We start from the raw sequence: 21,135 nt of genomic DNA on the forward strand, positions 1-21,135 counted from the left end.
ACAGAGTAACACTAATACTAATATACAATATAATATAATCCATTACAACTACCAAAAATACTGCATTCGTAAAGCTATTAAAGGTGCAATATGTAATATTGTATGTAATACTGGCAGCTAGCGGTTAAAATAGTTACTGCACTACCAATTCAAAATACTGGAGAGTCGTTTCCCCCGCCCCCTCCTGCCCAGACTCGAAGTTCACGGAGGTTGCCAGGCTGAGACCGCAGCATTCACAACAATGTTGCTAGACGCTTTTCTCACATAGCCAGACATTACTTCACAGCACAGCAGAGTAGCTCACGTTAGATGCTTGTCTTACATAGCCAGACATTACTCCACAGCAGAGTAGCTAACGTTAGATGCTAGTCTCACATAGCCAGACATTACTCCACAGCACAGCGGAGTAGCTAACGTTAGATGCTAGCTATATTGACAGTCATAAAAGCCCGTGCTCACGCGGAGCTCTGTAACCAACTGACAGACACACTTTTTCGGCTTAAAATTACAGTATGAACCGCTAAAAACACAACAACATCACCGTCCTCTCCACACGCCAGTCAGGCCCACTTCCTCGGCTTAGAATTACAATACGAAACGCTAAAAATACCACCACGCCGACTGAACACACTTCATTGGCTTAGAATTGCGGTAACAATCGCTAAACACACTGCAAACTCACAGTCCTCTCTTCCCGATTTACAGCCCCCCTCTCGTGGCTTAAAATAACTCACCGTTGTCGGCTCCAGCCGCTGAACTACACGTTGTAAACAGCCATGGCCCGCTTGCCTGGTCCTCCTGGTAACGTTAGCAGTTAACAGGGTTAGCATGGCGGCGTTAGCCAGGACCAGTCGAGATCACTTTACTGGCTATGTCTCAATTGTTTTTGCAAGTAACCAACTCGGGTACTCTAGCTATATAATTCAATGTGAGTACACAAATGTTGAAATGACATAAAATGCCCGTCCCTAGTGGCTGTGATAAATTAGCCTGAAGCTATGCTTACCTGTTCAGGAGGAAATAAGCCAATTCTGCGTCCTTTTGGGATCTAAGCTGTCTCCATCTTTCAAATACATCTCCAATATTTACCAGGGGGTTGTTACGTCTCTGGTCACGCAACTGTTAGAAACATGCTGTTTTCTTTTTTTTAGGTCGGGTAGAATCTATCTCCGTTAATCCTGTTCGTTTGTGTGCTGCTTTCATGGCTGTACTACCGTTACAGCTGTAGCGTGCTGGGTTTACGTTTTTACAGGTATATCTGGCAACCCGGCCTGGCTGTCAAACTGGGCCGTTGATAACAACACACAGATCAAAACATAAACATAAATTCCGTCACGGAATGTAAATTTCAAAAAGAAAAAATACTGACATTAGCATTGTTGTCAGAAAAGATAGTATTTCAGTTTAACATGTTTCCTTAATATCTGATGAGGCATTGGTGTCATTTTTTGATTTATTACAGTACAAATATTACATATTGGACCTTTAATGTTTAAAACAATGGTGTTGTTGCATTGGATTTTATTCACGTTCATGTAATTTACATCGTCATACGATCTGTTGACCTTTTAAACAAAGTTTGAGCACCAGTTTGACCAAAATATTTTTTTAATTGTGCATTTTTAAAGGGTAACTCCACTTATTTTACACATCAAATCTGTTTACAGGTCTTGGGCCTCCAGATGGAGCTGCGCAAAATCTGACAAATTGCCTCAAGTGATGTTACTTGAGTCGGCGTCAGTTGTGGCTGAAGACTACAATTAAAAAAAAATCTGTGGAGTTAAAAAGCTTCTTGAGGCTAGTGGCTCAAGACTACATGCTACTAGCATAACGCACCCGAATCTCCGAACTGAACTGTTGGTGGTTGAGTTGCAATGTGGGTAATGTAGGTGCCAGGTTTTGACAAGGAAGAATGTGTGGAATTAAAAAGAAGACACTTCAGGTTCTACTGCATCAATATCTTCAACTGTCCATCGGTATAGGAGTGCAATGCTAAACCGGTGGAGTACTATTTTGACCTTTCTTGGGTAACATAAACAGCGACTATGAAGTTCTTGCAGACCGGAACATCGTAGCGATCGTAGGATCAAGAACTCTTGACTGTCTTTACCACTTGTACTCACTACATGAACAATATTTTTTTTTAAATCTGATTTACACAATCTTTTACCTGATGGTAAGGTCTGAAGGCTGAAACATCGTCAATAAAGTGAGTACAAATGATCGAAAAGATGTTTTCTCTGAAGCCTTTCTCTGCTAACATTCAGAAGCTAGACCCTGCCCAATGGGGATTTCAAGAGCAGAACAACTAACGATTTCCCCAAAAATATTATAGTATTAACACTTTATTATTATTATTATTGCTGTATATAGATTTACTGCAATTGTGCGGTAAAATAAAATCTGATGCACAATCACAGAAGGCTTGTATCATATGGACGCGCCGACAGTTTTGTTTTCATTACTTTGAATTCCTCATGTGGGCAACAGAAACTACGCACTATAGCTTTAAGGACCATGTAATAATTTAAGAAACATTACGTCACTGACTGAAGACTTCTGCCAGTTGAATTGTAAGAGAACAAAAACAAATGTTGAGTAACTACCTACAGCTTTTACACACTAATGAAATTAGACATTTAAAGTGCCCAGAAACTCAGGAGGAAGCTATAGTCTTTGGAGGTGTTAAAGACACCTTTAACATTGATGGGAAAATAGTTTCTAGTCTTTCTTCTTTTTGTGTGTGAACAGGTAAACCAGTCCAGGCACAAGCACCATGACAATCTGAGGCACTATGATGAATTTGACAAAGAACAGGCCATAGAAGAGTCCTTGTGGTCGGACCGGGAGCGGCAGACGATTGACGTGGTACAGTCCCATGGACGAAATGGCCAGAGACAAAGCCCGTGGAGCCCAAGGTAGAGAATATCCGCCAGGCTTCCAGTACTGGGCCAGCCCCAAACCCAGAAGGGCCCCGCAGTCTCGAGTCAGAGATGAGAATGGGGCTGAATCCAAACGAACCCACTCTGCACGGCTGCACCATTTCTTAGCCAAGGTAATAGACCTGTGGAATAGATAGAATATGTCCAGTCTAGGAAAGAAAGATTTACTTCACCTCACAGAGCTTATTACACACTGAACAGACTCGCCAATACACATAAATGTAATAAAAAAGACTAACCAGGAGAGGTCGATTCCCAGCTGCTGCAGTCCAGCATGCAGCATCAGAGTACCGAGCAGCAGACCGATGCTGAAGCTAAAGAAGAACAGCAGGGGGCGTCCTTCTGGTACTCTGCGGCTCAGAACAATCCCCAGAATGAAACCTGACAAAAGAAAGCCTATCAGTTCAAATTTGCAATGAAAGATATACTGTATTGCTTAAACTCTGGGGTAGCAAAAGGTAGAAAATAAATACTATGAAATTTTATTACACAATATTCATTTTTCTATACCGTTTATACTGTAGTTAACATCTCTGAGTGTATTAGGCTACAGTGGAAATTGTTGCAAATCAATTAACTAGAGTTTTTATAGTAATTTTGAATGAATATGATTTTTGCATCAGTGTGAAGAAGTACTGAAATTCAATGGTTTAGCCAAAAACAGCCATAACTGTCCGGTTGTTTTACCCATTTATGATTTTCCAGAGAATGTACTATATACAGTATATATATATGTATCAATATTTTTTTATGTAAAAAAGAGATAGAGGATCCATATAGCCTACCCACAATCCATGTTTTAGCTTGTGCATGAAACTGTAGGTCAGACCTGTAATGGAGCCAGCGATGACCTGGTGAGGGAAGTGGGCGAGGATAAAGATCCTGGAGGTCCCAACTGCCACCAGCATCACCGCATAGAGCAGGTAGGGAGCAGCTGATAACACTACACTGGAGCCACAGAGAAAGAGATATTCATTCAAAAATAGCTCCGATATCCTTCAATTTCTGTAGCAGTGCATTTTCAAAGCCAAAACAGCATATTTGTTTATTTGAAATGGGCATACCTGTGAGTGCGTAAGTACAGAGATGACCCCAGTGAGGACACCACGACCCACCAGACTGCTGCCGTCACCATCGCATGTCCCGATGGACTCCCTGAGAGACGGACGTTAGCTTTACAGCTGACTGTGCAATGAATTAAGTGTACCGTCTATGACTGATGCATGTTATATTGTTCTTTGAGGACTTCTCACCTGGGCCGGTTTCACAGGTGGAGGAAAACTGGTGCACGTTGGGTTGCTTGTTGACGAACAGACCTGATTCACCTATCCACCAGAAAGGCCTTTCTCCAAACAGCATCCTGGGAAATGTACATTTATGTATTGGTCATAAACGTACATGGTGTTACCTACTGTACCAGAGTGTGTAACAGCATGACTTTAGGTAGCGTTTATACTCTGGATATTAAATCTACTTCTGTTTTTTTTCTTCTTCGGTTTGTCCTAACATTGTTTGTGCAACAATCATTTAATACTCATTTCCCTTTCAGTTTCTACTGCCCTATTTACCTTTATCTCATATTTCCTACCAATATTTTATAATTTGACAGTGTATAAAACATGATTTCTAAAATATTATCCTCACAATTCTTAATTCTCTTTTAGCCGATTTATCAGCAACATTGTTTCCATCTACTGCCATTTGTGCTGGTGGTATTCAACAAAATATACATCTATTCCCAGTTTTAGAAGAATAAGGTTTCTCAAACTGTTTTGAGAACTGTGCATTTCAGCTGTGACATTCTAGTTTTATTCTGATTTTTTTAAACATGTCTATCCATTGTAGACTAATGTGTGGTGTGGGGTGTGTGTGTGTGTGTGTGTGTGTGTGTGTGTGTGTGTGTGTGCGTTTGCAGATAATCTATTGGATTTTTTTTAGGGTTTTAACAATGCGTAATACATTAACTATTTGGTAAACATCTGTAAATAATTATCATAGCTATGCTTAATATGCTGTTGTCATAAGTAACCAATGTTATCAATATTTTATTTTATTTTACCCCTGAGAAAATCAAAGACCACTGCTAATAACGACCTTTACTAGACTGTCCTTTACATAAAAGGTTCCGCTTTTATCGGTTTCACCTCGGACAGTACACACGGTGGGACTGCATTTCCTAAAGAAGCTGCAACGTCAACAGAATAAAATATAAATTTATTTCTGACTTCATTGTTGTGAATAAAATATGAAAAATAAAAGACTACAGTTGTCGTTGTCGAATGCCAACAGCAAACTTTAGCTTCGTGCTAGAGATAACTAAAAGCTAGACATTAAAAAATAATGTTTAAAACATGCTGGCTGCTTCTTTTAGCCTTACCATTTAAACACCAAGTTTAACCACTCCGATATAGCTGCTACCCAAAGCACCGCCACTCCAGCTCGTTTGCTGATGAAATACGTGAAAGGAAAGACGAGCAGGAAAGCTGCTTTGGGGTCTCCAATGTGAGTGATAACTAGCCACATTTTTTCTTGACTTATCGTCCTCTGCTGGAGGCTTTCAGCCATCCAGATGCCTTGGGTGTAAACGGCCTCCATGACTGCGTCCTCTCCCAATACTAAAAACGTTACTTGGATGTGGATGCAAAAATGAAACTGCAATATGATTACAGAGTAAAAGAGAATCTTTGCTTATTATTTTGTAGTTCAGGAAGTGCTGCAGCATGCAGTATGGAAGCCTATTTCCGCCAATGTGATGAAAAAAAGAAGATCTGGCAAATAATTAAAATGAGAAACTTTGTCAAAATAATGAGTTAGCATTTATCTCAAAATAATGACTTATTATTCAAAAATAATGGCAGCATATTTTGAGACAGCTTCTCATTATACAAGTCATTATTTTGAGATACTAAGTCATTATGTGTGAGTTACTAAGTTTATGTTCAAACTTGGCGTCTTTTTTGACAAGAAAAAGTCGACTAGGGCTCTTTTGTAATAAAGAAAAAAGCTGGCAGATCACATTTACTTACTTCACATTTGCAGGAAGGGGCTTCCATACAGCTAGCAGTACCGTCAGATCTCCGGTAGGCCACTTTTGTTTTCCTAGGATGGCAAAGGCATGGCGAAGGCATGACCCGCCCTACTCTTCCTCTGATTGGCTAGTACTCGTTGCCTTCTCTGGTTGGGTTGGTTAGGTTTAGGAAAGAGGAGTGGTTAGGGTTAGCTGGCAAAAAAATACGACCTCCTTTAACTGTCTATGGACTCTGGTAGGGAGAGTACTTTGAATGGATAGCTGTTGAATTAATAGGAAACAAAGCCACGACTTTGTACTTCGATGAGTGGAATTATAGGCTATTTACATTTAATCTACAATTAAAACATTTAGTAGACAATATATAAAGAATGATGTTAAATAGATTAAATAGTAAATATAGTTCGTCGTATTAGAATAAATGACCATAACCTGATATACTTTTTTTTTAACTTCATTTAAAAACAGTATGTAAGCTACACACACAAAAAACTCTATGCATACACAAAGAATTATACATATATATATATATATATATATATATATATATATATTTCCTTAAGGTATCTTAGTGTTAAAATAATGCAGTTCTTGATAAAAAAAAGTCCAAAGTTTGGTTTAAAGTCCACCCATTACTTCTTGTGAATGTGGAGTTGCCCAAATAATACAATTAGATTACAATGTCCTGTAATTGAATTGTTTGCCCAGTTTTCCTTCCTATACGATCTTGAACATCAACCAAAAATATTCTGGTATGCATACAGTGATAAAATAAATATATTGTTTCTTCTTCTAGTTCACAGAAAGTGCAATAATATTCAATATCAAGTCCGAATCAGACCTTGCAAAGGCATTGATAAAAGCTATATGAAAATAGCATCCTTTTTACTGTTAGTCTCGTTTGCTGTTACAGGTCATTTATGATCATCAGATGAAAAATCACACAGTTTCAGAAACATTTAAAAGTTATATATGGTTACTTTAAATAGTTAATATAATTTGTCGTTTTTTTCAAATTATTTATTACAAAACAAATGCAATGAAAAATAACAATAGACCTAGGGGTTAATTGGTAAATAAATTATTTCAAGAAGAAAATAATAAATAAAAAAAGAAGGAAAGAAAGTGTGATTCTGCAGGCAATTACATTTTTTTTTTTTACATGTAATCAAGAATCTAAGGCTTTGGGGTTTGTAGATTTTTGAATAGTAGGCCATATATATATATATATATATATATATATATATATATATATATATATATATATATATATATATATATATATATATATAATAATATAATTCGTCGTAGAATAGATTACCATCACGCGACGTACTTCGACACGCCCAGGTTTCGTCTCCATACGACATCACGTCGTTTTACGTAAGGCAGGCGCTCCGGTTTCCTGGCGGAGAAGATGGCGGCTCCTGGACCGGGGGAGTATTTCAGCGTCGGGAGCCATGTCTCTTGCCTCACCTGCTTGGGCCAACGTCTACAAGGAGAGGTGGTCGCGTTTGACTACCAGTCCAAGATGTTAACTCTGAGTATCCTTTGTTTGTTTCGAACTGCGGACGGCTTGCTGGCCTGCCTGGCTGCAAGGGCCTGTAGGGTAACCGAAAATATGTCAAATAGTGATCCGCGCAGGCGTAATTGGTAGTAGCTGAGTTACATATCTTTGTCCGTTTTAAATACTTTCATTCGCAATGTAGTTACCCATCCATCTCCTATCTGTTGAAAACATTATAGATGTTGCCGGCTCATTTAACGGCTTCACGTTATCTGCTAAGAAGAGCATGTGTTTTGAATCCACTCATTGTATTGCCAGACCTCAACATGGATCACTATCTGGCAACGAATCCTAGTAAGGCATCATGGCTGTGTGCTCTCAACAGGCACAAACCGTTGCTAGTTAGCAAGCTAACTGACATTCAGCGAATCCCGCTCTTTACTCGAGTACACAGATTCACTTCACATATTTTATGGTGCCGTTGTTCGGAGATGCTAACGCTTTATTTCTAAAAGCTGGTGATGAATGGACACATAGTTCCCTTCCACGCTAACGTTACAATGAAGTTGCTGTTAGCTCGGCTAACATGCTAATTGTCGGTCAACCCCACACTGCCGCTACTAGCTCAATTAACGGTATTAGCATTCCCGAGCTTATCAGCTGGGCTTCCCCCCAAAGTCTCAATGGATTCTGGTGACATTGTATTTGTTGGGTGATTATGGTCAGAATTATGTTACGATTCGGTTTCATTTGAACAAAATTCAAGTGGCTCAGGCATCAACCAACGTTAGCTTGCTGGTGAACATGTCTAACGTTACACCCATTCATGGGTGTGGGTATGGATGGATAGATATAAATTAGATGGCTACTTTTTACATATAGATAGATACTTAATTCATCCCCGGGGGAAATCCACGTGTCACAGCAGCAGTACACGAATGAAAATCACTGAACAAAGAATAGTGCAGGGAATCAATCAATCAAATATCAATCAAAAACAAGTTCTAATAATATAATCGTTGAAAGTATGCACTTTTAAACGTACATGCATATAGTGTGCAAAATGGGGGTTATTATAAATTCTATGTACAAAACAAATGTATATTGCACTCTGCCAAAGTTGCAGTGTGAATGTAAAGAATAGAAACGTGAGTCTAGTTTAAGTTAGTGAGTCCAGAGGGACCTCAGCAGCCTCCCAGTCCGCTGAAGTCCATTCTGCAAAAGAGTGGGCATGAATTAAAGTTTGATGGCCCCCTGTATGAATGACCTCCGGTGGAACACCTTGGGGGTATAAGTCTTTGGCTGAAGGCGGGTATGTGTAAAGTACACATTATTTCGGTGGCATGCTGGACCAACCCGTTACAGGAAGTCTATGAAACCTATAATCAAAATAGTCATGTCTTTGTGTTACTTATGGATGGAATTATAAGAAATAAATTATTCCCCTTTTTGCTGGGGACTCCCTGGAACCCTCTCAAAGACCCTGGGAGGTCCCCAGACCCAACTTTGAAAACCACTGTGTGGTGTAGTTAATATCAACACAGCCAGGCTGTGTGGTTAAAACACCAAATGGAACTAAGTTAATAGCAGTTAATACTGTTTGGGCGTTAGCCTCGCAGGTCTTTTAGTTAGTTTGAGCCTTTTGAAACTTTAGTGTCTGTCCAAGAAACTGAATTGACATCAGTCAGATTAATCAGTAAAGCCATCTCAGTCAGACAGTGCGATAGAAAAGCCTGGGCATTTACATTAAACTTTCTTTTACAGGGCATAGATTTAATGGAAGGATGTATGGATCAATCTAAATTTTAACACTTAGGTCGAACTTTAAGTTCATGCGGTCACTGTCATAACCGGTCAAATTCTGTTGTAGCTTGTGTGTGTGCTTGTTGTATTCGATTAAACTAATACTTGATCAGACTAAAACATGGGGAAGGCCTGTCGTGCATCTGAATCACGCTGACCAAGTCTTATAAGCCGTTCCTGTATCACTGATGTGTCAGGGCAAGTGAGGTCGACGCCTTGAGGACCTGGTCCGTCAGGGTTTCAGAAAACCACATTGTATTAAGATAAAATTGCTAATTTATTCTGTTTTTTTGTGTATGTTTTTGTATAAAAGTTCAGAATGTTGCTGTTTTCACTCAAACATTTTATTCTGGGAAAATGAAGGACTTAAATCCATCTGACTGCAAACCAGTGCGCCTATAGATCAAGATGCCATGGCTGAGTTAATTAATAGGGCATTTTCTAAGATAAGTCAAGCTGCCATTGGGTTATTAACATAAAAGACAAGTTCATTTTTGGGGCTTCAGCGAAGAAAGTCATTCATAATCACAAAGTTAACACTTACTTTGCTGCTGTATGTGTGTGCATATGCTGTACTCAATGTTAATGCATTTCTAACAATTCTTCATTCATCTTCGATTATTATAGGTGGCAGCACTGCATTTCCCTCTGTAACTGGCACTACCGCTCACTGTCAGTGTTAGTCAGTGTTCTCTGTATCATAAGCTCCTCTGTGCAGCCAGGTTCATGAGGGGTCAGATTCAAATAGTCATTTTGTATTGTGATGAAGTTGTGTGCCTTGACTTTAGCTTTTTCAAAGAATGTGCTTCCTCCAGCGGTAAGCCAAACCTCAACGACGTCATCCTGATCAACTTAGCCTATGTTTCTGATGTGGACATAATTAATGACCGCACTGAGACTCCACCCCCACTAGCATCACTGAATGTTAGCAAGGTTAGTCTTTTTGTCCTTTTTACATGTGTTGGTGTGTGCCTCCATTGACGATGTGTGTGATGAACTCATTTCACAGCCAGATGATTCAAAAGTTATTAACTCTTAAGTGAATGTGAGGTTGAACTTGAAAACGCATGCAACTGTAAGCTCATCATTTAGTCTGAGCTGTGAGTTACTTAATTCAGGGGCTGGATCCCCCAAAAGATGTGGCCCACGAAGGCTGGTCAATTACATGATCTGTAGGCCTCTTCTCCAAATGATCAAATCAAATGGTGCATTCAGGTAGATTTTATTTTTTCAACATTAAAGTAAATGAATTTCCAAGTGTGTCACTAGCAGTTTTCTAAAACTGCAAGCAAAGTCAGGGTTGTGATTTGACACCTCAGCACATGGACAACTTCCATTTCAATCATCAGGCTATTAATTGGTCTAGTTAAGTTGGAAGTACTGTATCTGGTAAATATGATAGATTTATTTGACAATCATAAAATATACGTAATAGAGCCCGACCGATATATCGGCGAACCGATCTTATCGTCCGATATTAGGCATTTTCCAAACTATCTATCGGCATTTATAGTGGCCGATAAATGAATATTTAAAAGAATGTTCTGAGTGTTGCCGTTGCTTAGTTTGTCCACCAGAGGGTGCTCTACAACGTCCCTGTTGGCAACACTTGTGTTTAACCCTTTAAGTTTCATATCTTAAGTTTGTATTTTTATACATTTTATTTATCAGAACTTTAATTTATTTTGATGTTCCTCGGTTCTGTTGGGACAATGAAACAAACAAGTTTATTTTTAAACTGCATTATCATTATTTTAGTGAGGACTCATAAATAACTACAAATAACTAATGTTAGGGAAATCTGTTTGTTTTGTTAAGTGTTTCTGGATTTAAAAAATATATGTATCGGCCGGAATATAGGATTTTTAAATCAACAAATATTTGTATCGATATCGGCCTTAAAAATCCTTCATCGGTCGGGCTCTGATACATAATACTGCTTTACCTGAAGACGGGTATCACACATAGACGTACAAATTGTTGAGGATTTAATTACACACTAAAGCCCACAGGCTTATTTCCATTGTGATCCTCCACCTGGTAAATACGATGCAGTCACTTAATATATCCTGACTTCATGAGTTCTCAAGGGTCAGTGAATGTGCCATAAAGTACTTGCCACAATGGATTCTGGTATGAGGCATGTAAAGTATATGCCGTTTATTGCTTTGTCGGCTTCTGATGACCTATTTGGTCTAGAAATGTGGAACTACTGAGGATCCAGTCACTGAATTGGGACAATAGGAAAAAAACCTTACTATAGATAATTCTTTTTATATTGCTCAAATAAACATGTTTGCATGTAAATCACACCCTGTGGTTAACTAGTGGAAAGTGGCCTATTCAGGGTGTTCCTTTCCGTTAAAGCTTGGATAAGCTCTACACTCTGTGATTCTACGTGAGAATAATTTGTGGGCAAATTGTTGCAAGTAATTATATTGTTGAGCCAATGGGAGAGATCACTTTGTTGTGGCACTTATGTATGCAAATAACATTTAGAAAAATGTAATCTAGTTTGGTTGGTAAAAGGTTACGTGCAAGATTTCCTTGAGTCATTAACCAAAACGCAGTAGAAGACAAAAGTTGAAGCTGTCCTGTTCTTATTGCAATAAAAAAGCTTTTCCTAGTTCAAAGCTATCAAATCAAATGATGATCAATGTTAAGAATGCATTTTGTTCTGTTCGACTCTTCACAGCTTGCCAATCGAGCACGGACAGAAAAGGAGGACAAGCTGTCCCAAGCCTATGCAATCAGTGCTGGGGTTTCTGTGGAGGGCCAACAGCTATTCCAGACTATTCACAAAACGTAAGAACTCATACTATTGATCAGTCGCTGATCCCATCAGCAGGGTCAGCCCTGCTCAATGTTCTACAGTGAAGATCAAAAAGCATCAGAACTTGTTCAGACAATTATAAGTGAGTGTACAGTTAAGATGAAAGATGCTGTCTGTTATTGGCTTACCTCCCCTTTTTAAAGGTCTTCACGGGCCGATCCGTAACAACCGTGGTAACCTACCAGACCCCGACATCCATAGATTTAATTTCTGCTCTTAAAAGGACCAGAGGGTTTTAAAAAACACATTTTATTCCTGCGGTGATTATGGTGATCAAAGCTGATCACGAGCAGCACGGCAAAAGAGCGGGACTCCACCCCATTAGACTGTCAATAATATGAACACGGGCTAGACTCGGGTTCAGAGCCGGGTCTTGTCCACGAGGAACCAAGTGGGCTTGTGAGGACCTACCTCAGCTAGCAGTGTCTTGTCAGCCCAAGACTACAACAAAGTCCAAATAGAAATAATTCAAAAGATTTGTGGACAATTCTTTTAAAACAAAACCAACAACTCAACAGAAACATGCTAAGTAATCATGTTTATTAAATGTATTGTATGGGGGAAGGGGAGAAGTCTTGTCTACATTCCCCATTATTTGACAGAACAAACTGTGCTTATTCTCAGGCAGATTTGTGTCTGCTAATATTTGTTCTACTCTCTGACTGACTTGACTTACTTTTACCTCACCTCTCCATCCTAAATATCCCCCCTCTTCCTGGATGAGTATTTTACTACATTAGTCATTGTTTTTTTTTAGGGTGTATTGTGTGCTGGATGTAATGAGTAAGCATGTCTTGTGTGTTGCCTTTGAAACAAGATTATTTTATCCACCTGATTTGTAGCTCTGTCAATCCAGCTAGAAAGTCATATTTAACACCTTTTTTTCGACAAACGGAATGAATGTTAGTCGCTCTTAATGTTCAATCGGGTGTTTGCTTTTAAAAAATCATACCATATCTTTTATTGCATGATATAGACGTAAACTGTCCAAACCTTTCTTGTGATGGCTGAATGACGTCTTTAGGCCGTTTTACAGTAGCCGAGCTTGACGTAGATCTTGCTGGCGAGGCAGCATTTTGAGTGAGCTACCAGAGGGCGCACACTTTTTCCCCCAGTGGCGCACGCGACAAAGCAGAAACCGGAAGCATGGACGAGCTTGAGAGCATCCGGATGCCAGGACTCTGAGTGACTGCAAGTCTGTCTTGTAAACTTGCTGGGTTAAGATGAGTTCTTTTTATGGTGAATGAAAGGCTTGGTCCGACCAAGTAGGTCATCAAATCGAAGCATTGAAGTCAATACTGCTGCCAGTTCTGTCGTGGTTTTCTTCTTCTACTCCGTAGATACAGCAAAGTCGGTAGCCTTTCCTCATTAGCTCCACCTCTGTTCAGGAGAAGACTGCAACTAGTGTCGCGACCACCACCCGCGAGTATAAAACGTTAAGGCGCTCCCATGACGTCACACTGGCGCTCGGCTGCGGCGAGTATACCCCACGTTTGAATCATCTTATGACGAGTTCACTAACGGAGAGACAAAACATGAGTAATTGCTTTCACGTGTCCTATGGGTGTCTGAAAAAGTTAAACGTACTTTGGGGCAAATTCACATTTTGTTATCTGACGTGTTTGGTATCAGATTTTGGTCTCAGATATCTGATCCGACCCTATTTTATCCCCGTATCGGACACCTGTATGGGTGTTTCCCTACTTTGTGGGACAGCTGCAACTTCAGTAAGTGGTCACTCGTGATTAAATCAATCTTAAATCCTTTTTTGTGTTCCAGGTATCTTAAATTTGTGGAAGATTAAGAGTCCAAAGAGTTTTGGAATCAGTATTAAATTAATTTGATTTCTGTCAGTGACCCTTTTGCTAAATGTAAAGCTAGTCTATTAGCTTAATGTATTTTCACTTTACCCCTCATGACAAATATCCTAATCGCTTAACCATTTCAAATGGAGGATAAACGCAAGGAAAAACCTGTATGAAAATAATTCCCTGTCATGTTGCATTGTTTGCTTCTTCAACAACATATTTTCAGCTGCAGATACAATGATTTTTACTTTTCTTTGCAGCATCAAAGACTGTAAATGGCAGGAGAAGAACATTATTGTGATGGACGACGTTGTAATCTCCCCACCTTACCAGGTTGAGAACTGCAAAGGCAAAGAGGGAAGCGCTTTAAGTCATGTACGCAAAATAGTAAGTATGCTTTTGTATTTATACCATATTTTACCAACAATACACAACTTCAGGGCTGCAACTAATGATACTTTTTTATTATGGATTAGTTTGCAGATTATTTTCTTGATTAATCATCTATGAAATGCCCATCACAATTTCTCAGAGCCCAAGGTGACTTTTTTTTAAATTGCTTTATTGTACAATTAAGTCCAAAATCAAAAGATAATCATTTTAATGTCGTATATGATAAAGAACAGCAGCAAATCCTCATATTTGGGAACCCAGAACCAGCAAATGTTTGGCATTTTTGCTTGGAAAATGAATGAAATGATCAAAATAGTGTCCAATTAATTTTCTGATGATTAACTACTGAAATAATGGACTAATTGTTTTAGCTCTCCGTATGTCACAGCTACTGTTTCACATAGGTTTGTAAAAGAAAATGTGGATGACTCTTTGAGACCGTGTCGCCACTTAAACAGATACATGCAAAATGGGTTTCTGTGTCACAGGATTTTGTCTCCACCGGCACCTTCAGGTCATTTCTTAAAGTTTGGGTTAAATTGGGCAAATCTATACTCTCTATCTCTTTGGTTGTCAAACAGCAAAACTATACAACACTGCCACACTGAAGTTATAGCATCATAAACCATATAGATCATCGATATATATTTGCCATGACTTGTAGTGGCTTAATAGAAAAGTCATTGTATTGTCCCTGCCAACACTTAAAACCTGTGACAACGTAAGCAAATGCTGCTGTTTGACCATCAGCTGTTGGAGATTATACATCTTACCTGTCAGTGCTGAAATTGATGGACACACCCATTCTAACTTTGGAAAGTTGTAGGGAGAGGGGTTCAGATGCTCTTTACAATCCGACAAAACTTGGGTTGGAACATACTGCCACCATAGGAAGTTCCATTAATACCCACTGTGTATTATTTAAAGACAAGTCTGTTTATGTATTTGCAGTTTTCTGCAGTATCCCAGCTAGTGCCTGCATAACTTTTTTATATAGCGTTTGGATTTGTGAGTATTTTGAGACAAGATTTGTAAAACTTTATAGCCTGCCTCACTGCGTTGCTCTGTGTACATTGTAAACTGTACAATGACAGCATGAGACGTAGGTTTTTCGGGTCAACTTTTCACAGAATTGGTGCCCGTTTTTAAAAAAAAGTTTTGGTTTCATTCTTGCAGGTTGAGAAACATTTTAGAGACGTGGAAAGTCAGAAGTCCATGCAACGTTCACAAGCACAGCAAACACAGAAGGACTCCACTTTATCTTCTTGAGTTGGCAGTGTGGGTCAGCCGGGGAAGTTGTCGCGGGTGGTTTTGTTCCCACTGCCAGACGAAGTCGGCATTCCTTGTCCTCAGTCTGAGACCACAAGGAGCAGCGCTGAGGGCCCTGGATCCAGAAGATCAAAATACCATTAAATGAAAAAGACAAAAAAGAGAGAGGAAAGATTAAATCTTAAATTAGACTTTATAAAGAATAATTTAAACATGAACCATAAAGCAACCATAGTTTCCTTAACTAACTTGTCTCATTCTGCCCCCCCCCCCTCCCCCCATCCCTGAATACTTTTCTTTTTCTGCCCTCCTTCCTTTGCCTTCATTTCCATTTCAAAAAGAGAAAACTAGAGCAGTCAGAAAGGCTTGTTAGCTTTATTTTCTGTCATTGTTTCCTTTTTTGCTGTATCCATGTTCTACTGTCTGTATTTTCTGTATTTTAAACAAAATGTGACTTAAAATGCCACACTTTAAAGGACATTTTCTAAAATAAAAGTAACGAAAATTCTGACTGTAATTTTCAACAACTTTTTGAAGGAATCATGAAGAACAGTTCAATTGACATATTCTGAAAATGATCAACTGTGGGGCATGTTGAAGGGGTGAAATCCTAACCTTGTGGTGTTGGCATATATGTGGTTTGCCTCAGGGTGTCCATCAGGCTGCCACGTTGTCCACATTTTTGAGCAGATGAGGTTTTCATGGACATTGCTCCAGGTTTCTTTTCACAGATTATAAGGTAGCCTGATTGTGACGTATCCATGGAATTACAGGGAACTGAAGACATTGCGGTTTCAAATTAATTATTGAAATGTCTTAAGCCTCTGTTTTCTCTAAAGCTACTTGATGACATTTACTGCTGTCCTCTTGGCGACACGGAGCAATTGAGAGTAAATTTGCAGCATGAACTTTATTGGTGTAGTTTACAAAGTTAACTGAAAATGTGCTGTTGCGGCTGGATTTGTGTACACAATACTCCCTAAAAGCAGTGATTTCTATGCTCTTGGGTGAAAATACAGCTAGATTTTAGGTAGGCTGGTGTGGTTTGGTGATGGTTCACTGATAACTCTTGATTATAGTAGGTCTGCAAGTATTGATTATCTGTATCCATTAATCGCTTTAGATTTTGACCAATTGGTTTAGACTTTAACAATGCCTTGTTTTGTCCGACAGACTGTACAAACCCCAAAATATTTAGTAGATTTTCATAGAGGTCAAAGAAAAGATGCAAATATTCACATTTGAGAAGCTGTTTCCAGAGAGTTTTGCTACGAAAATTACTCAATTTATAGGTTATTAGAATTATATCAAAACGGTGATCATTTGTTTTTGCCCAATGATCCACAAGTGCTGCAAGATAATACATCGTTTTTTTACATTGTGAATGGTGAAGCCTGAACTATTTGATTCCCTCACCAACTCAATTTAGTTATGAGAACTCCATATAATATTTCTGTATGTAATGTGATGCAGAAATACAAAGCCCTCCATTTAAAAAAATAAATAAATAAATAAATCTGATTAATGTATCCAAATAGAGCAGCAGATGTATATCCTTATTTTAGGAAAGGGTCCAAAAGAGACCAGGTTTGCTCCCCAGATACGGTTTATGTTTTGTGATTATCTGTTTAAGCCCATAATCCCTCTCTAATCAGGAATATTCCATATCTGCTCACAGAGAATTTAGTGAAATTACATCAATATCAGGTTCTTTTGGCAGGAAGAAGGTAACCATGCCTTTCAGTGTGAGTGATCAAACTCTGATCTAAACCAAAGATGCCTGTCCATGGCTGCACAATGCTCGGTGTGCTGCCTCTGCTGCCTCTTCTAAACACGGTGTTGGGCTTCCAGCTGTGTCCCAGCCTCTGCCTATGCTACGAGTCCTCTGACCTGGTGGACTGCCGGTCTCGTGGTCTGGTCCGGGTCCCTCCCAGTGTCCCCCACGGCACCTGGCTGTTGGATTTCAGTGGAAACAAGCTGACTGAGGTACACACCAGATCCTTCGTGGGGCTGTGGTCACTGAAGATCCTCCTAATGTCCAACAACAGCATCCAAACTCTGCAGCCACAGGTACCAAAATACTGCGCATTTAACTGTATTGTTTTAGACCAGTGGTGGAACCAATATTCAAAACTATTAAGTAAAAATAATACCGCAAGAAAAAATCCTGCGTTCTGAACTGTATTAAAGTCAAAAGTATTATGAATTTACCGAAAATATTGAAGTAAAAAGTACCCGATGCAAGAAAAACATGGCCCGTGTAAGTGTTACAATACTATACATTTCATGATTTAATTAATACTGTTGCAGGTTGTAGAAGTGGAACTGTATGTACTTACAATAGCCTACTCAGTTTATAGAAATGCACCATATTTTATTTTCAACTTGTAATTTAGTTGATCTTTGTATGTAAAATCTTAATGTACAAAATGTAGCTAAAGCTGTGACCGGCAACTAATGATTATTATCATTATGGATTCATTGATTTGTTTCACCTATTTAAAAAACGTTTAGTCAATAAAATGTCAGAAAATAAAACAATAACAGTAAAACAATTTTATTTGTATTGTATATAACAGGAGTTATCTTAGGACACTTTACAGATGGAGTAGATCTAGACCATTTCCACAAGCATTGGAGCATTTGGTGCGACAGTGGCGAGGAGAAACGTCCTTTTTACGGGCAGAAACCTCGGACAGACCCAGGCTCTAGGTGGGCGGCCATCTGCCGCTGCCGGTTGGGACACAGAGACACTGGTACAGATATACAGAAATATGATTCATAATAATTATAGCAGTTGGCGTGGTGCGCCGTGGCAGTAACAAAGCTAATAGAGCTATGACTAGAAATCATAGTTGTAGCAGTGCAGGGCGTCGAGCAGGACCATGGCAGCAGCTGCCAGTGCAGGGCGAGATAGGGGGGCGTCGAGCAGGATCACGAGCAGCAGCTGCCAAAAACGATCCACCTGTAACACCAAATCTGCTAAGCTCCCCGGAGCTACGTAGGCTAGTATCATGCATTAAAGGGACATGAATGCACACAGATGGAGGGAGAGAGAGGAGCTCAGTGTGTCATAGGAAGTCCCCCATAGGAGAGGAGCCTGATAGCTAAAGGCTCTCGCTCCCATTCTATTTTTGGAGACTCTGGGAACCGCAAGTTACTTTGCATTCTGGGAGAGCAGTGCTCTAATGGGGTAATAGGGTACTGTGAGCTCTTTAAGAAATGCTGGTGCTGTGGGTGGTTTGGCTCAGTGGGTAGAGCAGGTGCACATAAACGTAGAGGTTTTATGCCTCGAAGCAGAGATCCAGGGTTCGAATCTGACCTGTGATGATTTCCTGCATGTCTTCCCCCTCTCTCTCCCCCCTTTCTCACTTAGCTGTCCTATCCATTAAAGGCGGAAAAGCCCAAAACAATAATCTTTATTTAAAAAAAACAAAAGATTTTATGGTACCTGAACATTTAGAGCTGTGTAGGTCAGGAGAAGGATTTTGAATTCAATCCTGGATTTTACTAGCCTGGATGCCAACCGAATTTAGCCCCGCCCACAACATTCGAGGTCGGGAAGTTTGACTAGAATCTGAATATGACCATGTCAGGCTAGGATTTTACAGGAAGCCAATGCAGAGAAGCTAATACAGGAGAAATATGATCTTTTTTCTTAGTTCTTGTCAGAACACGCGCTGCTGCATTCTGGATCAGCTGGAGAGTCTTGTTTGAGCAACCTGATAGTAAGGAATTACAATAGTCAAGCCTTGAAGTAACAAATGCATGGATTAGTTTTTCTGCATCGTTTTGAGACATTATTGCACATGTACTCAGTGCCCAAAGTGGCGTCTTCAAATAGCTGGTTTTGTCTGGTCAACAGTCCAAAACCAAAGATTTTTAATTTATGTTATAAAATTACAGCGAGCAAATGTTTGGCACATTTACTTAATGAATGATGAAAAGGATTGATTCGTTTATCAAAATAGTTTTTTTTTTTGTTGACTGACTACTCAATTAATTGTTTCAGCTCTACTGTGAAATGAAGGTAGTGGAGTAAAAAGGACAATATTTGCTTCTGAAATTGTTATAAAGTAGCATAGAATAGTAAATAACTCAAAATTGTGCTAGAATAATGCACCTACTGTATTTACATTCCACCACTGTTGTTGCCTGATTTCTGCCCTATTTATGCGTTTCAGTCTCTGTCGTCACTGCGGTTTCTGGAGAGGCTGGACTTGAGTTTTAACCGGCTGCGTTGGCTCCCTCAGGGCTTCTCTCAGAGTCTGCCCTCCCTCCAGGAGCTCCGGCTGGACCACAACCTGCTGCAGCACCTGGACTCTACCTCGCTGGGTGATTTTGAAAACCTGAGGAAACTGGACCTCGGTTACAACCGCATCCAGGCGATTGATGTCAGGGCTTTCAGCAGCCTGTATCGGCTGAGCCTCCTCAACCTGGAAGCAAACAGGCTGAATGTGCTTAAAGATGGCCTGCTTAGCAGGCAGCGACGCCTGGAGGTGCTGCTGCTCAGCCACAACAACATCTCGCTGATCGAGAACGAGGCTCTGGCTCCTTTGCAGAGTCTGACTCTGCTGGGTCTTAAGGGAAACCAGCTGGAGCACATCAGGTTCAAGACCTTCCTGAAGCTCCAGACCACCACCCACCTTCAACTATCCTCCAACCACTGGACCTGTGACTGCGAGCTGCAGCGCGTCTTTGGCAAGATCCAACGTGTTCAGCATCTGCATGTGGACGACTACAAGGACATCATCTGCCACGCTCCTGCTCAGCATGCCGGGAGCTTCCTGGAATCACTGGACAGCCAGCTGTGTATCACTGAGACAGCATCTGTGCTGGTCATCACCATCACTGTGGTGCTGGCTGTGATTGGTACCCTGGTCAAAGGGGAGCACAACTGGAAGACGAACAAACAAGCTGTAAGTGATACAGAGCCAGAAAGATAACCAATCTCCCCCTGAGCCTATCAGTGCTGGCCTGGTGTACCTTCTCCCCGACCTCAGCAGGGAGTAAATGCTGTTACCTGAGTGGTTTGGATGTTTAATGATTCTCCTAGCCGTTTTCTTGAAACACCTGGTGTAAATATCCATTAGACAGGGTATGTCCGCCTATTGTATGTTTTTTTACATACTATACTATGACTTTTTAATGGCATTTTACAATTTTTTTTATTTTATTTTCATGACTATTTCAACATATGGCTTTTTTTATGTCCTACTATACCATTTAACAGGCTTTTTACAGGGTTTATACGTTTTGAAAAAACCTGGAAAAGTTATGGAATTTGAAAAATGCAAATTCCAGGCCTGGAAAGGTTTTGGAAACATAAAAAGACCCAGAAAGTTTTGGAAAAGTCATGGAATTTTTTTTTAACACAGCATAATAATATGTCATTAATAAATGTATTTTCACGTCGTCTTAACCTCAGCGTTCTATTCGGGGAGCGATATTATGAATCCTACTATGAACCACATAAATTGTCATTCATTTTATAGTTAAACCTCTGAGGGTAAACTTTGACACAGATTTGCATTCTTATTGCATAATGTCGA

The 21,135-nt window shown here is 39.8% G+C and overlaps 3 protein-coding genes across 4 annotated transcripts; 2 read left to right on the plus strand and 1 right to left on the minus strand.

Moving 5' to 3' along the window:
• Positions 1-1,470: 1,470 nt before the first annotated feature.
• g6pc3 (glucose-6-phosphatase catalytic subunit 3) lies at positions 1,471-5,703 on the minus strand. The gene is made up of 6 exons (XM_039788537.1): positions 5,320-5,703; positions 4,196-4,302; positions 4,007-4,097; positions 3,772-3,890; positions 3,182-3,323; positions 1,471-3,064 (listed from the first exon to the last, which is right to left on the minus strand). Exons 1-6 carry the CDS (start codon positions 5,535-5,537, stop codon positions 2,722-2,724), a joined length of 1,020 nt encoding a protein of 339 aa, XP_039644471.1. The 5' UTR covers positions 5,538-5,703; the 3' UTR covers positions 1,471-2,721.
• A 1,635-nt stretch (positions 5,704-7,338) lies between these two features.
• On the plus strand, positions 7,339-16,094 carry lsm12b (LSM12 homolog b). 2 transcript variants are annotated; one of them, XM_039789033.1, is made up of 6 exons: positions 7,339-7,514; positions 10,080-10,213; positions 11,976-12,085; positions 14,182-14,308; positions 14,398-14,461; positions 15,491-16,094. In XM_039789033.1, exons 1-5 carry the CDS (start codon positions 7,388-7,390, stop codon positions 14,419-14,421), a joined length of 522 nt encoding a protein of 173 aa, XP_039644967.1. In that variant the 5' UTR covers positions 7,339-7,387; the 3' UTR covers positions 14,422-14,461; positions 15,491-16,094. The 2 variants fall into 2 exon arrangements, with proteins under 2 accessions (XP_039644967.1, XP_039644966.1); XM_039789032.1 differs by lacking the exon at positions 14,398-14,461 and having other exon boundaries at positions 7,341-7,514.
• A 996-nt stretch (positions 16,095-17,090) lies between these two features.
• LOC120551547 (leucine-rich repeat-containing protein 17) lies at positions 17,091-20,877 on the plus strand. Its single transcript, XM_039789031.1, has 2 exons — positions 17,091-17,653; positions 19,768-20,877. The coding sequence occupies exons 1-2, from the start codon at positions 17,360-17,362 to the stop codon at positions 20,527-20,529; spliced, it is 1,056 nt and encodes a 351-aa protein (XP_039644965.1). The 5' UTR covers positions 17,091-17,359; the 3' UTR covers positions 20,530-20,877.
• The last annotated feature ends 258 nt before the right edge of the window (positions 20,878-21,135 follow it).

The sequence above is a fragment of the Perca fluviatilis genome, chromosome 21 (genome assembly GCF_010015445.1).
Source record: "Perca fluviatilis chromosome 21, GENO_Pfluv_1.0, whole genome shotgun sequence".
NCBI classification, from domain to species: domain Eukaryota; kingdom Metazoa; phylum Chordata; class Actinopteri; order Perciformes; family Percidae; genus Perca; species Perca fluviatilis.